The 16847-nt window shown below is 40.7% G+C and overlaps 2 protein-coding genes across 2 annotated transcripts; one reads left to right on the top strand and one right to left on the bottom strand.

The window, feature by feature from the left end:
* Window positions 1–1212: 1212 nt before the first annotated feature.
* LOC110932177 (serine/threonine-protein phosphatase 7 long form homolog) lies at window positions 1213–3147 on the top strand. The gene is made up of 5 exons (XM_022175531.1): window positions 1213–1798; window positions 1916–2183; window positions 2281–2368; window positions 2440–2886; window positions 2971–3147. The coding sequence occupies exons 1-5, from the start codon at window positions 1213–1215 to the stop codon at window positions 3145–3147; spliced, it is 1566 nt and encodes a 521-aa protein (XP_022031223.1).
* Window positions 3148–9545: 6398 nt separating this feature from the next.
* Window positions 9546–10772, bottom strand: LOC110932178. Its single transcript, XM_022175532.1, has one exon. The coding sequence runs from the start codon at window positions 10770–10772 to the stop codon at window positions 9546–9548; it is 1227 nt and encodes a 408-aa protein (XP_022031224.1).
* Between the last annotated feature and the right edge of the window lie 6075 nt (window positions 10773–16847).

Genomic DNA, 16847 nt, shown 5'->3' with positions numbered 1-16847 from the left:
TCTATGTTTTAAGGAGGGGTGTTGGGTCTAAAATTGAGACTAAAGCTTGCCAAATTGAAGATCACATCATGCATGATGTTGACGGTTCTAAAGATGATGCAAGAGTTTGATATCATTAGCCAAAGGGGGAGATTGTTGGGTCTAAATCATGTACTCTAATGTTATCAACGAATCAAGTCAACAAAGTCAACGCCAACGTGTCGAAGTCAATTCCAGCAAGTCAAAGTCAACACGCAATTCGACACGATGAGTTCGAAGAAAGATATGGCGTGTGAAAGTTCGAGATATGATAGTTATATTGCTTTGGTTAATTAAATATATTTTGTTTAGACAAAATATATTTATTATCTTAGTTAATTAGTTTTCATGTTTAGTGCCCCTTTTAGTAAGTTATTATCTCTAGGGATTTAAATGTAATTAGCCTAAAATGGTAAAGGCTATAAATAGATAGAGATGATTAGAGTTTTAAGAACACACATTCTAGAGAGATTTGGGGGCTAATTGTATTCAACTTTTGCAAATCAATCTAAGGGTTTTAATGTTATATTTTTGAGTGTGTTCATCTCATCTCGCTGATTTGATGAACAATTTACTCAAGGTTCGTTGATTTGAACAACAAAGTTGAAGAACCTCGCTGAATTGAAGGGCAATCTTGAAGAAACTCGCTGAATTGAAGGGCAATTTTGAAGAACCTCGCCGAATTGAAGGGCAATCTTCAAGAACCTCGCCGAATTGAAGGGCAATCTTCAAGAACCTCGCCGAATTGAAGGGAAAAGTTATCAAGCTTCGTTGATTTCCCAAGCAAAGTTATCAAGCTTCATTGATTTCATAAGCAAAGTTACCAAGGTTCGCTAATTTTATAAGCATAGTTATAAAGCTTTGCTGATTATTTTTTGAAGGTGTAACAGGTTCACAGTGAATGCTTTTCAGATTTTTGTCTGCCTTCCATCACCCACATGGCATTGGTAACTTAAAATATAGAGGTGTGTGTGAATGACAAAGTTTCAAATAGTGAAATAGTATTTTTGCAGAGAGTAGTCTCTTCAATTTGAATTGAGTGTTGCAGCATTCTTTTAACCATAGGGAAATAATATTTGGTATAGAGCCATCTAATCACCCCTAAAATTCAGAATAGTAGGTTGCAGAATCTGGTGGTTTATCAGATCATCAATGGAATCAAGATACCTTTGTTGCTACGTATATGTACATACAATGGGGTTTATTGATACAAACTTAAAAACCGTAGCCAAGAAACTTTCACACAAACCATCAAGAACAAAACCTCACCCTAGTTTAAGCACGCACAAGAAGATCTCAAAGTTAAAAATGAGTTATCAGTTGAAGTTGAATCCTGGTCCTCTCAGTAACGAGGTTTTGTTTTTACATAAGAAACACCGTGCGTTAGAGGTTTATAATAACCCAGAAAAATTCCGATCATCCATAAACATCAAGCGTTCTGATCGTTCGTTTTGGAAGTTGGTGAGGCAAAAGCCTATAGGACCACGTGTAGAAGGTTATATACGTGAAGCAGGGTTTGGTGGGTTGCTTGATAGTGGGTACCGTTATATAGACCACGCTTTAATAACGGCGTTGGTTGAGCAGTGGAGGCATGAAACCCACACGTTTCATCTTCCAGTGGGGGAAACAACTGTCACATTACAAGACGTTAACGTCTTGTGGGGCCTGCCTATTGAGGGGGTGCCGGTATGTGGGGCGGATAACGCCCTTACATTTTCTGAGGCTGCGGAGAAGTGTGAACGCCTTCTTGGGTTCACTCCAGCGAATAATCAACTCAACGGTAAACGGATTAGTTCTGTCCGTATTATCTCTGAGTTAGATTCTACTTTTTCTGAAGTTGCGGCTACGGACGATCAGTGCATTATACGTGCACGTTTAATAATATTTTATCTAATAGGTTGTACAGTTTTTCCAGATAATTCGAACAACTGGATTAATCTTCATTTATTACAATACTTAGAGGATTTAAGTTCGTGTGTTAATATTAGCTGGGGCAGTGCTGTTTTAAGCTGTCTCTACAGAAACCTGTGTAACGCTACAGCACCCGATGCCGTAAGCCTTAGCGGACCAATGTCAATTCTGCAAGTCTGGGCCTGGGAGAGGATCCGTTGTGTTGCACCGGAGCCCTACCACCGGTTTAACTACGACGCGCCTTTAGCTGCTCGGTATGTTGTAAGCTGATTAAGTATAAAATTGTTTATGAATAAATTATAGAAACTTAAATATATAATATTAATTTTTTGAACTTATTATTTTTTGTAGCTGGAAGGGAAACCTTAATCATGTTGACGCCCCCACGCACTGTCTTAGATCTTATCGATCTCAACTGCAGTCGGTTCGCGAGGAGATGGTACGCCAGTTTTAGGAAAATACACATAATTTTATGTAGTTGTTTCTAAACTATTCAATTTTTTAATGCAGTTTATTTGGACACGGTACGATGATGTTATCGGTAGACTCCCGGAAATTTGCACTAGTGGGAGTTCTAGTTGGAGGAGCACATGCCCGCTGATTTACTGGGAAAATGTCGAGCATCATTACCCGCAACGGGTTATGCGGCAGTTTGGCATGGTTCAACATATACCTCCCAGTATACCGTTAACCGTTGAAGAGCTTGCCAGACTGCATAAAACGACTTGGATTGGGAAAACTGGTTGGGACTGGACCATACGACATGATGTTTATGTTTATGCTTGGTACCATCGTCATGACTCGGTTGTCGAGGGAGAAACAATCACCTCTTATCCGGTCATAGACGATTATATGTCTTGGTTCATGAACCATACAGTGCTCTATTTGACAAATCCAAGGTCTTCGGCAGTTCCAATGCGTGGTTTCCAAGATGATGGGGCTCGTGCCCAAATGCTGGTATATATATATTAGTTTAGATTTATTCATGTTAGAGACTCTAAATTAATACGTTGTGAACTAACTCTTTTTTTATTTATTTAGACGGATGCAATGGGGGTAATACAACGGTGTGATGATCTAGAGTTGGCCCAAGCTGCTGCTTATCGAGCTACGGAAATGTCACGGCAAGAAGGATACTCACAATATCCGAGTCACAAGTCCTCGTCCGCAGAGGTTACACAGGCGATGGCAATGTCAACAAGGAGGTTCAAATGTTGACGGGGGTGGAGGTTCCAATTGGGGCATGAATATGGAACAAAGGGGGCCGTCATGTTTTAACGAAACTCAAATTGATGATCAATGGCATATCCTCGAGTTAGACAATATGGAACAAGGGGGCCTTCATTTGTGAACGAAAGTGGTAATTTGGGTGTGAATCAAAATTATAATGATGTTGACCACCCAAATTTTTGGGCTGCTAATAGAATATCCGACGACATCGGTGGGGACGTTAATACTGTGGTTACTGACAACCAAATATATACGTCGAATGTCCAAAATAATCCCCCGATGTATACAACCCCCGCATCACAAATGTTGACATTTTTTCCGGATACGCAGGCTGACTTCAATTATTTTCCACCACATCAAAGTTCGGAAGATCCTCGTGCAAATTACTCAAATGTAGAACCCACTCCCTTGGAATGGGGACTTGATTTAGATTTGAACCTATTTAATCATCCACCCCCATCCAACTAAGTTGTTGTATCTTATTGTATTTCCATGAGCATAAAATATTTTAATATTAAGTTTCTACTTTCCTTTATTTTGTCAGTATTTGATTTAAATATTAAGTTGTTGAGATTTTGTTCTATTTCATACCACTATAAATACACCCCCACTTTCCCATCTCATAACCACACAAAACTTCACTCATATTACTCAACCATGGCACAACGTCACGACAAGCAAGTTTCCGAAGAACAACATAATCTGCTTCCCGTCCCGAAAATGTCAAGTATGATAACAAATAAGTTAAGGCGTCCAACCAGTCAGTCCAACACCTCGTCTTCTGATTCTCTTACCCGAAACGTTATCCAACATAACCCCGGGTCGTCCTCGCATAAGTCGCTGACAAAACCGGCCGAAAATCGTGTAGAAGGTAGTATTTTTGGTGTTCCAACAGATGAGTCCGGGAAATGGTCAACTAATGTTGAGGAGTTTTACCGCAACGGGGATTCTCCATTTTGCTATTCTCGCTTCTTAGGTGAAAAACCGCTACATAGAAACTTTTGGGGTAGCCTACGGTTGCGTAAATGACCTTGTAAGCTTACAAACATATATTTGTTATTATACTAATCCATACCAAGCACTGACTATATTTATTTGTATCATTCTGCAGCATGTTGAAGCGTGGACCTTAAGGCTAATGTGTCTTAGAAAGTCCAAAATTTTAAAAAACCCGTCTAAGAAATTGCCTTGGACGGTGTTACCCCCGCAATTTTATGAAGATGTGTGTTACACGAAGGACTGTTTAAGGGCGTTAGACATGGCTGGAAGGAAGGAACCATATCCTCCATTTTGGGATGTTGATTATATGTATATCCCGTTATGGATGAAGCAAGAGGACTGGTTACTATTTCGTGTCCATATGTTTACCATGGAAATTACTCAATTTTGGACTGATAAAAGATGGGGAAATGAAAAACGACGGCTGGTTGATCATGTTATGGACATTTTTCCGATCTTCTTTAAGCACTTTTTGGACCAGATTAACTATTGGCGAAACTCGAAATACCGCACAAATAAAAAACTTTCCTTTGGTGTAGTTCAAGATGTTGTGCCTCAGGACAATGGTAACATTGCTAATTCAGGGGTGCTTGTTTGTATGACGATGGAGAACCTTGTAAGAGGCAAGTCGCTCCATGTAAACAGTGATGCTGAAGACGCTTGTATCAAGTAGCGGCGCTACATGGCTAACGAGTTGTATAAATGGCGTTGTTTGTAGCCATTCGACTTTTATTTTTATCCTTGTATTTTGTTTATGATATTTTATTTTGTTTTGTCAAAAAACGACCAACCTGGCCTTTTCCGTGGCCGTTTCCTCACCCGTGCGGCTCTCGCCACCGGGTTCGTTTGTCTCTAACTTATAAGGAGGGGTAAATTTGTCCCTGGACCAGGGGCGTCTTCTCGGCGGAAAGAATTTCGGCTGATTAAGAAGGGCCCGAAAGTCGTTAAAACTATTTTTTTTTGTTTTGTCAAAAAACGACCAACGTAGCCTTTTCCGCGGCCGTTTCCTCACCCGTGTGCCTCCCGCCACCGGGTTCGTTTGTCTCTAACTTATAAGGAGGGGTAAACTTGTCCGGGGACCAGGGGCGTCTTGTTGGCGGAAAGCATTTTGGCTCATTCAGAGGTGCCCGAAAGTCGTTAAAACTCCTTTTTTTGGTTTCGTCAAAAAACGACCTTCGTGGCCTTTTCCGTGGCCGTTTCCACACCCGTGTGGCTCCCGCCACCGGGTTCGTTTGTCTCTAACTTATAAGGAGGGGTAAATTTGTCCCTGGACCAGGGGCGTCTTGTCGGGGGAAAACATTTCGGGTCATTCAGAGGGGCCCGAAAGTCGTTAAAACTCATTTTTTTGTTTTGTCAAAAAACGACCAACCTGGCCTTTTCCGTGGCCGTTTCCTCACCCGTGCGGCTCCCGCCACCGGGTTCGTATGTCTCTAACTTATAAGGAGGGGTAAATTTGTCCCTAGACCATGGGCGTCTTCTCGGCGGAAAGCATTTCGGCTGATTAAGAAGGGCCCGAAAGTCTTTAAAACTCATTTTTTTTGTTTTGTCAAAAAACGACCAACGTGGCCTTTTCCGTGGCCGTTTCCTCACCCATGTGCCTCCCGCCACCGGGTTCGTTTGTCTCTAACTTATAAGGAGGGGTAAACTTGTCCCGGGAACAGGGGCGTCTTGTCGGCGGAAAGCATTTCGGCTCATTCAGAGGTGCCCGAAGTCGTTCAAACTCCCTTTTTTGTTTTGTCAAAAAACGACCAACGTGGCCTTTTCCGTGGCCGTTTCCTCACCCGTGTGGCTCCCGCCACCGGGTTCGTTTGTCTCTAACTTATAAGGAGGGGTAAATTTGTCCCTGGACTAGGGGGGTCTTGTCGGCGGAAAGCATTTCGGCTCATTCAGAGGGGCCCGAAAGTCGTTAAAACTCATTTTTTTGTTTTATCAAAAAAGACCAACGTGGCCTTTTCCGTGGCCGTTTCCTCACCCGTGTGGCTCCCGCCACCGGGTTCGTTTGTCTCTAACTTATAAGGAGGGGTAAATTTTTCCCTGGACCAGGGGCGTCTTGTCGGCGGAAAGCATTTCGGCTCATTCAGAGGGGCCCGAAAGTCGTTAAAACTCATTTTTTGGTTTTATCAAAAAACGACCAACGTTGCCTTTTCCGTGGCCGTTTCCTCACCCGTGTGCCTCCCGCCACCGGGTTCGTTTGTCTCTAACTTATAAGGAGGGGTAAATTTGTCCCTGGACCAGGGGCGTCTTCTCGGCGGAAAGCATTTCGGCTGATTAAGAAGGGCCCGAAACTCGTTAAAACTCGTTTTTTTGTTTTGTCAAAAACGACCAACCTGGCCCAAATAATTTATTAATTTAAACATAATATAAAGGATGATTACAAATTGTTTTTGTTGTATTACACATTAGCCGGTGAAAACCGTGCTGCATAGAACTCTTTCGCCATCTCCCGTTTATATTTTGCGCAAGATTCTTCAAGATCCCCATCAATCCGGAGCTGGTCGTCATTAACTAGTTTACTCAATAGCATACAAACTAACACCCCAGAATTAGCTCCTGGGTTTTCCTTGTCATGCTGGCAAACTTCAGTGTGTGTCACCATTGTCTTCTCCACGTATGGCCGTCCAGAATGTTCCCAGTACAAAATTTGGTCCAAAAACATTTTGAATAATGATTCAAATTTTAGAAGGGTTGGGTACACCCTAACTTGAATCAAGTTGGACCCATCAGAACTGCTTGAACCACATGTTCCAGTGATGTAACAATGTAAGGTGAAGTGTCCGCATATCAACACGAACCATGAACCAGTCTCGTATGTCAACACATAGTGGAATATACACTTGAGACAAAAACTAAAAATTTAAGGATATTTTCTTATAAAAATGGATTTTATGTACGTGTTACCGTATTGATGTCCCAAAACGGAGGGTAATGTTCCTTTAATCCAACCGCAAAAGGTAACGCACGGTGGTTCGGATTGTCACCCAGAAGGTCCAGGAATTGCGGTGGCAGAATCGTCCATGGAAACAGTTGTTCTGGTTTTCTAGATTTTGTTATCAAAATCCATCTGAACCTCATTATTCTGGTAACCCAACCACACACATGCTGCAATTAATGCAATAACAATTAATGACTTTTTTTTTTTGCAGTAGCTATACTTAAAGTACTTACCAGTGGCGACAAGTAACCGTAGTTCTCATATCCAAGTAGTGCACCCCAAAATTCCAAGCCGAGTTGTCTTCTTCCGAGGAATCCACTGTAACAGAAAGAAGAATCCCCGTTTTGATAAAATGCCATTACATTTTCGACCATGAACTAGAATCTTTTGTTGGGTGATAATACCGGCGTCTCTTCCTAGGGATCTTTTCAGGGGGAGTTCCGGAAAAACTTCCTCCAGCACCAAGAACGAGTTTTCATGGTCCCTCATTTTATGTGGTAAAGACTTGTTGGGTGTGTTTGGTGCAATTTGAGATAGAGGTATGTGCCAATATTTATAGTGGAGCGGGCATCTTTAGAAGATTGCCAGGTGTAATGGAACCAGTGGGCCATCATTTAATAAAAAGTATTAAAAAGGTATTTTAATAAAATTACATCCAACACCAACTAAAATTACATTTTTAACCCTAATTTTTTCTCTATAAAATCCCTTGCAAAGCAGCCCTCCATTGGTCCTCATCACTCTTCTTTGCAATACCAATTCTTAGTAATGGATAAGCGGAATGGTAAGAAACGGTTACCTCCCTTCTCCCACTTCCAAAACAACTGCATGAGTGAAGATGACATCAAAGCTTGTTTGGAATGGGAACTACCCCCAAAGCTTCCTGATTTGGAGGTAGGAAAGAAATCGAAAAATCAGAAGCTGTCAAGGAAGGAAGTTCGTCTTCCGGTCCTGTTGTGAATCATCAACTGGAGAAACAGATGGACGTTCTTGGCAAAAAGAAACAGGTTGAAGAAATCCCCGTTGTTAAAAAAGTTTGGATTTATGACAACCAATAGTTTGATTTCAACCCTAACCCGGAGGAGGATTACGACCCAGAAGTCCTAAAGGATGCTTGGAACTATGAGGAAGAAGAAGATTGGTCCTGTGTTTGGCACAACCCATATTCTGGAGAAGGGTCAGACTCAGAACTATCATCTAGAGGTGACTACCATTGGAAATAGGGTTTCTTGTTTTGTTGCAGGATGTTTGTTGTATTGGTGTTTAGTTGAATGTTTTTTGTCGTTTGTTGTATCAGCACTTTATGTCCTCATCGGGATTGTCTTTAGTGGAAGGTTATTCTCGTTTATTGTATTAGTAGATTATGTTTACTAGTATTCTAATAATTACCCCTACACTTCTCCTCTCTATAAATACCACCTATCACACCAATATGTCTTCACATCTTCACCTCACCTCATAAGTCATTCGGACGGCAAATGGTGATAATGAATTCCACATTCATTTTCATTTGCATATACATGAAAGGGAGCCAAAACCTGCAAATGTTGAACCACAACCCAACCGTAACTCTGTTGTACCACAACCCAACCGTAACTTTCTTCAACCCCAACCCAACCGTAACCATATTGCTCGACAAGCAAACCCTAACAGTGTGCTCCCCTCCACTGAACAGCTGCGTGCTCGTCCTGGACCTTCAACGCTAGACCAACATCGTTACCGTCCAGATTATCATATTCAGGAAAATCAAAATCAAACTTCCTTCATGGCATCACCATAAAACCCCTCTTCTGTGCAAAACCCTAGCAGCCCGTACATCTCAGTTGTCGAAAGGGGGGCAGCCTTATGGAGACCACAATGCAGCTATGGACACCACTACTACTGTAGGCATACTGAGCCATCCGACAGCAATCGAGACTCAAACGCGTTATCAGATGACGCAGTGGTTAGTGATGATCCATGGGAGCAGTATGAGAATCACGATACCGATTCTGATTCATCCTTTTGATTCCATATTCTACCTTAGCTGCTGTCTTATGTACTTTCAATTCATTAATATTTGTGTTGTTGTGTTTAATGTTTGTTAGTGAATTTTGGAACAAATGTCTTAATTGTTAAATTACACCAACTCATAATTCAAACAGAAATACCAAACACAAAACATAGGAGGATACACATCAACTGTATCAACGTCCCTGGAATGATAGGTCTAGAAGTGACATCACAAGAACAGATAACACTAAAAACCACAAACGAACCACAAAAACATAATAAATTAATGTCGGCCACAGGTCTTCCTGTTGTGGCCTGTTTCTCCACATATGCTGCATCGACGGACCTGGGGTTCGTTGCGATAGTTGACATCCATCTCATTTTGAATTCTTCTTGCACGAACCCTACCACGGTGTGTTGTAACCCTTGAAGGGTCCCCTTGAATTCTCCACTGCGGTTCTTCTCACTCTTCCTTAGGGCCTAGCGTGTAAAAATGCCCGCTGTACTGTTCCCGATAGGTAGTAGTGGGGAATTTTGAATTCGTAACCTCGTGTGGTTCCTCACCCCTCCATGAGCAAACAACAATGGTGTGAGAACAAGGAAATCTGTGCATTTGCCATTTCCCACATGAGCACCACCTACGAATGTATTCAACGGTGTACTCATTACCACCACGATCGTTCGCTTCGTCCCTTGAAACAACTGAGTAGCGAGGATCTGTGACATCATACACGGACACTTCATGTTGCATTGCCACCGAATACAGTTTGTTAAACCTGGACCAAATGCGAGGCGGTAGAGGGGTCTTGCAGGTTTGGGCCATGTGCGAGTGCCTGGCATACTCGGATACGTCTTTGGTAAACGTATAATGAATTAACGCTTTTATAGGAAGCAGTCTTGCTTCGCGTAAGACGTTATTCATAGACTCGGATATGTTCGTCGTTAGGTTGCCCCAACGCCTGTTTCTATGGTCATGAACAATAGTCCACTTAGTTTTGTCGATGTTGTTCAGATAGTCCCAAGCTGCCTGATCTAGCATCTGCATTTCCCTCACAGCCCAATGATACTTCGATGGTTGACTTGTGCTCCCAATCATCCAACACAGCTTCCTGAGGCTTTTACTCTTATACTTTCCACTGAAATTGCTTCTTACATGTCGAAGACAATAACGATGGTACGCCTTTGGTTCCTTCCAATCTTCGAGGTTCTCCATGGCATTAATTATTCCAGCATGACGGTCTGATAGAACACATATTTTACTAGTACAGTTTGTGGTGACGTGTTCCTTCAAATTTTGGAAAAACCAACACCAACTATGGACAGTCTCTTCGTCAACCAGAGCGTACGCTAATGGCATTATGTAGTTGTTGGCGTTTTTGGTTACCGCAACCAACAACTTGCTGCGGTACGGACCTTTCAAGTGTGTGCCATCCACGGAGATTACAGGCTGGCATAGACGGAACACACTAATAGAGGGACCGAAGGCCCAAAAAACATATTTGAATGTTGGATGTCCTGGAGCCGAATGTGGGTGATGAAACCAGTTAACCACCGTACCAGGGTTTCGAGACTGAAGCCGTAACACGTACTTCGGGAGCTCTGCAAAGTTGCTGTCCCAAGTTCCATATATCCTCTCAATTGCCTTTCTTCTACCCCGCCACGCCTTTGTATACGTAACATCGACAAACATGGTTTGCTTTATGAACGTCCTGATGTGTTTTACCTTAAACGCGATGTCTGTACGAATTTGTGGAAGGATGTTTGCATCGATATCCTTAGATCTAAGGCATCTGTTGTTGTTGCGCACCACAGTTGAATAAAAACTATAGGCAGGTGCCCAGTTGGTAATCTGCCACAGGTGTTGTAGTTTTTGTTTTGATGTGGTTGCACGCCATTGTCAAACAGGAGCACCAGGGAAAGGGTTTTTATAATTTTTGTTTCTCGTGTAGCATTTAACTTTGTATAAAGTTGGTTTGCTATCCACCACGAATATTTCCCTTCCTCGGCGAATGTTCCACTCTCGAACAGCAAGGTCCACATCCTGTTTGGACTTGAAAAACATCCCCAGACGAATTTGTTTTGATTTTGGATTCCATATGTCCATTGGGTTATCTTCATAATCCGGACACATGTAATCCCTAAGCTCCTCATCCTCTTGGGGGTCATCATGTGGACCTGCAACAATAGGCCTAGAATGCGTTGGCTGAGACAAGGTCAACACAGTTTGATCGTTGACTGCGGCCTCATCGTCAGAAGAGGCGTCATCTGATGGGGGGGGGGCTCCTCACTTTCTGAACTGTCTTCTGTGCTGTAAACTTCTGACTCATCAAAGCCGACATTTTTGTCGTCACCAACGACAAATTGAGAAGCGGGACCGACTAGGTTCTCAACAGACGGCATGAGGTGGTGTTCTTGAGTTGTTTGCCCATCTCCTTCACCATCATCATCGGATAACTGGGTGTCAACAACATTATGTTGTGTTATGTCATGGAGAAGGTTTGTAAAACTCATATGACAGAGGGGATTAACTGCCTCCCGTTGAACGTAGATCTTGGCAATGAAGTTGCCTTCAGACACTCCGGCTAAGTAGTGCAACATTTCAACGCCATCTTCATTGAAAATTTTTGTTGTCTAAGATGTCCCTTGATACGTGTACCCTAATAACATCGAAACCACAACGGATTCTTTCTGTAGTCGAACATGATTACAGATTGAATCGACCAATTCCTCATAAGACATTTTGTGTCGCATAAGGAATGTGGTTGTTAGCATGGATTGGTCAAATTGAACAACCCTGTTTACAAAAGAAAAGACACCACCCCAGTAAAGTCTAACGAGGTATGGCCGAAAACAATCCATTAACTAACAGAAGGAAATTTGGCGGTAAATTGATAGGATGAAGTGAAAAAAGAAAAGTTGTTGTGGTTATTAGGATTAGCTGAAAAAAGAAGGTTGTTGTGGTACTTCAATCTTGATGTGGGTTGACACCCTAATCCCATGGGTATTTATAGTGGTAAGGACCCAGACTTCAGCTAGAGCCCACCACCATATGGGTTGAAAATATATAACTATTCTTTTCTAAATACTTAGACATCAATAAATATTATACAGTATTATTTGTATTAACGAACGGGGTTTTCTTGTTTATGTCCGTTCTTTAAAAGTATATTCTAGTTTTATTAATATTTGTTGCTGGGTTTCAATACTTAAAATTGGTGTTTCAATTTATTCTAGTTTTATTAATTATTAATATTCGAATATACCATTCTCTATTTCTTATAGCAAAACACAAGGACCCACTTCCAAAAATTGAATTTCATTTAAAATGGCTGTTAAAAACAGCGAAGATGTTGAAGATTGCAAACAAAAAAAGCGAACTTCATTAAGATCTATCTTCAAATCAGCGAGCCTTTGAAGAAGGCCCTTCAATTCAGCGAGGTTCTTCAAGATTGCCATTAATATCAGTGATCTTCTTCAACTTTGTGGTTGAAATCAGCGATGTTCTTCAAGCCTTGTTCATCTGATCAGCGATCTTCTTCAACATTGTTCATCTGATCAGCGAAGTTCAAAGCTTCACCATTCTAATCAGCGAGGTTCTTTTAAATTTGCTGATTGAATCAGCGAGGTTCAGTCATGGTCAGGGATGTCACATCTTTAACAGAATTTTGGCAGAATCCTTGTGAAGCTTCGCTGATCTGAATGGCAAGGTACCTAAAGGTGCTTTTTTTCTTGCATAACACCTAATATCACTCTTTAGGGACTCAAACCCCCTACTTCTGCAAAAAAAAAAACTCTCTAAACTTACACTTAAATTGTAATATATTCATTTTCTTCATAAAATCTTTATGTTGTGGGCCATATATAAGACTTGCTATATTATAAAAGTCGTTGAGTTTGAATGTACAAAATTATTATTATTATTATTATTATTATTATTATTATTATTATTATTATTACCCTTATTTGTTTTCAACTAGTATTTAACCCCCGCGTTGCGAGGCGGTGTCGTAAAACCGCGCTAAATAGTAGGTAAACGACGACCTAAACCGACAATAATCGTACAATAAAAACGTAAGTTTATACCGTCAAGTGACATAAAACGTCGAAAAAATGCGAACTTATACCGAAAGGTGCTGACGTGATGTCGTGGTCACAATAAAATTTAATCCAATTACTACTAAGTAGATAGCGGTAAGTGGGTATCGAACACAGGAGTTTGTGGAATATGTGTTATTTGAAAGTTTATCTAATTTAACTAAATTAATCTAATTGCAAGAAAGATATGATTTCAAGAGTTTATATGAGTGAATTGGTTTTAGACTAAATTAAACTAATTAAAATTCAAGAGAAAAGAGTTGGTTGTAAACAGATTAGAGACAAATGACCATCCTAGATTTCCGGTTTGTTACGACATTCATATTATCATTTCACTAGAAAGAACTACATAGACATAGCTCATGTGTGATTACTTGCAGTGATGAAAGGGAACTAAGTACTCAGATTCCTAGAACGTGAGGTTGTTACCCGATGATCAATCAACCCTTACCCAAGCCTAACTATACCCATGATATCTCGATTGCCAACGGCACCAAGAACGTATGGTTTCTAATTAGTTCAACGTAAGAATCAACACGTTACTAACAAACAATCACACACCACAACAACGAATCATAAAGATAAATATTGTTATTCTAGAAATTAGAAACTCAAACATGAAATGTCTCCATCAAACCTTCAATCCAGGACAATCATCAAATGTTTAGCCACTCATGGCTTGAACAAACATCATAACAAAAGTTTCAATGTTCAAAGGAATCACCAACATAAAACAAGAGATTAACTCTTGTTCTTCCAGGTCCCATGTCTCCAAAAATGCTCCAATTTTCGTCCACAAGCAACTGGTAACCGATTGACAATGATAAGTCCCCATAAAACCCCATCAAATGACCAATAAATGTGCAAGTTACAAAATAAGATCAGTCGTTACGGCGGTCAGCAGCTCCAAGGTCAACATAGGGTGCCGTAACCTACGGCCCTCAGCCGTAGGTTACGGCTCTAACTGGTTCTTTACGGCTTGTCCCTCCTGTTTTATGGTAATGCAATTTGGACTTATGGGGAGCCGTAACCTACGGCCAGGAGCCGTAGGTTACGGCGGTCACTGAAGTTTTCTTCCTTATTTCTTCTTTGTGACATCCCTCATTCTCTATTCTTGTTCTACAACTTCCAACATCGTGTCCAAACTTCATAAGAACCACTTCTTATGCCCTTTAGTGCCTGCAACATCAAACCTCTCGTAGTTACTAAGTTCAAGCAATAAACCGAATTAAGCATGGAATGTATATATATATTTAGACATTTTAAGGATTATCCTACGGACCACCCGTCACATCCCCACACTTACTCGTTGCTTGTCCCAAGCAACCCATTCAAAACTATTAACAACACAAGCGATCAATCATGCAATCCAAGCTAAAATATGCCGTCCTTTTACTAACCTTAAATCATACCACAAGACACACCCCTCGCAAAAACTCTCGGTGACAAGAAAAATTAGCATGTTATGCTAAACCACTCAATGCATGTATGTGTGTGCGACAATAAGCTTGTATGAGAATCAAGTTTCCTCCTAACAAATATCTAGCATGCTTATGAATCAAGAAGGACTTACGGGTTATAACGGGGTAGGTGCAAAGGTAGGAAAATGGTGGAATACATATGAAAGAACTAATTGATTTGACCCGATTTTATTTCCCCTACTAAACAACGCAAACAACTATATACAAAACATCATCAACTTCTAACTATCATTGAAACTAAACACTTTGTCTTTTTTTTTTTTTTCATATTTTTCTCTTTCTCTCTTTTTTTTTTCATAACACATCAAACTCAACAATAAATACAAGAACATCAATACTACATACTAAATCTCCTAAACCGGGTCATCTCAAAAGGTAAAATTTTGTAGGAAGTAGGTTTGGGTCATAACCGAATGGTATAAGGCTCAAACATGGCTTTCTAAAGACCAAACCCCCACCCCTCACAATACCAAGCTCATATATGTAATGTATGAGGTCCAACCCCCAATTCCCACACTCTCACACATCTAGACGAAGCTACCTAAAAGTCCCCTATCATTTTCACAAGCATGCTAACTCTAGGATTTAACAAGATTTCGTACACAAGTTCTATTAACACAATAAACACACCGCCACTCAAAACAAAGAAAGCATCATTAATAATCATATGTGGCTCAAACTCTCACCAATAAAGGACTAGAAATGGGTGTCGGTGTGTCAAGTGGAACAATATCAAGTTTTCAAATTTTGACAATTTTCGCTTGGCTTCACAAAAATTTTTTAAATTCTCAAAAATTCCCCCCATCATCCCCACACTTGGGATACGTTGTCCCAATGTATGGTTTTGAGGAAAAGATCGCTTTTAACCAACAACATTAGCTTTCGCTAATACTCTCAAATCCCAAATTTCTTTTTATTTTTTTTATTTCTTTTTTTATTCTAATTATTAGGAACACCACCAATCCTTCACAACCCATAAACTAAACACATCAAAACACCACCCATCCGCCCAACCATGAACAAAAACATGAATATATACAAAGGTGCACACAATGAGAAAAAGACACGACCTGATCTGTAAATCAGTAGTGTTGGTAATGATGCAACTGTAGTAATCGGACATGAACATAAACATCTCTTGGATTCGCTGATATCTCAACGGGGATGTTGCCAAACATCCCCACACTTGAATCATTGCATCCGTGAGGATTGAAACATAGTAACCTGCAAAAACACAAACACAACACCAAAACAAAACAAAACAAAACACAAAACACGAATACAATACTCTACATCCTCGCGTTGCCTCCCGAGAGCGCTAAGTTTAAAGGTCTTCAGCCAGACCATATCTGGTATGTGTTATGGTGGTCTCAATGCACACTTACTCAAAACATTTCCAACGAATGCCCGGAAATTTACATGCCATCTCCATAGATTTGTCAGTATAATTGGCATGTTAAGACTACACCTGCGGGTTTCACTAATCCACTTCATGATGTATACCCTGATGTCTTGTGGTTTCACCCTTCTCATCTTCTTCCTCGAACCCTCTTCCCCACACTTGTTATTTTTAATGATTGATATGGGAAGAGGTTCGGTACACATATTCATCTCCTCAAACTGTTCTGCCTCATTATCTGCACACACCATCTGATCCACCAGTGACTCTTCATCAGATAAAGGACTCATTGGTGTGGTGTTATCCTCCACAACCTCCTCCTTCATGTGAGAATAATCTCTAATATCATCAGGTAATGGTGAGAGGTGTTGTTCTATCTCTATCTTCATTTTTAAATTATGACACTTAGAAACTAAACAGCTGATTCGATCTTCATCGGACAGGTTGGGTGTTGCTAAATATTGCTCGAGTTTAGACAAAGTCACTTCCAATATAGCAAGCTCTTTCTCCTCCTCGGCCTGATAAGTATAAACACCTTCGGGCTCAGAATACTCTTCGGGATGATATTGTCGATATCCCGGATACGGTCTTAAGATGCGCGCATCCATCATTTTTTTATTCCAATACTTTGGGTTTTCTGAATACACTGTGCACACATCATAATCATAAGTGTGATCGTGACCGCAACAAAAACATAGACTATCCGTCCTTGTCTCATAGTAAACATCCTCGTCCCGATCATATCCATCCGAGTAATAATCATCCTCCATTTCTGATTCATAATCATCAA

Source organism: Helianthus annuus, chromosome 3 (genome assembly GCF_002127325.2).
Source record: "Helianthus annuus cultivar XRQ/B chromosome 3, HanXRQr2.0-SUNRISE, whole genome shotgun sequence".
Classification (NCBI taxonomy): domain Eukaryota; kingdom Viridiplantae; phylum Streptophyta; class Magnoliopsida; order Asterales; family Asteraceae; genus Helianthus; species Helianthus annuus.
This window is presented reverse-complemented; position numbering and strand designations above follow the sequence as displayed.

Coding starts and splice junctions, on each gene's coding strand:
- LOC110932177 (XM_022175531.1), top strand. CDS start 1,213: ATGGGGTTTATTGATACAAACTTAAAAACCGTAGCCAAGAAACTTTCA. Junction 1,799..1,915: donor AGCGAATAATCAACTCAACG/GTAAACGGATTA, acceptor TTTATCTAATAG/GTTGTACAGTTTTTCCAGAT. Junction 2,887..2,970: donor GGGCTCGTGCCCAAATGCTG/GTATATATATAT, acceptor TTATTTATTTAG/ACGGATGCAATGGGGGTAAT.
- LOC110932178 (XM_022175532.1), bottom strand. CDS start 10,772: ATGTTTGTCGATGTTACGTATACAAAGGCGTGGCGGGGTAGAAGAAAG.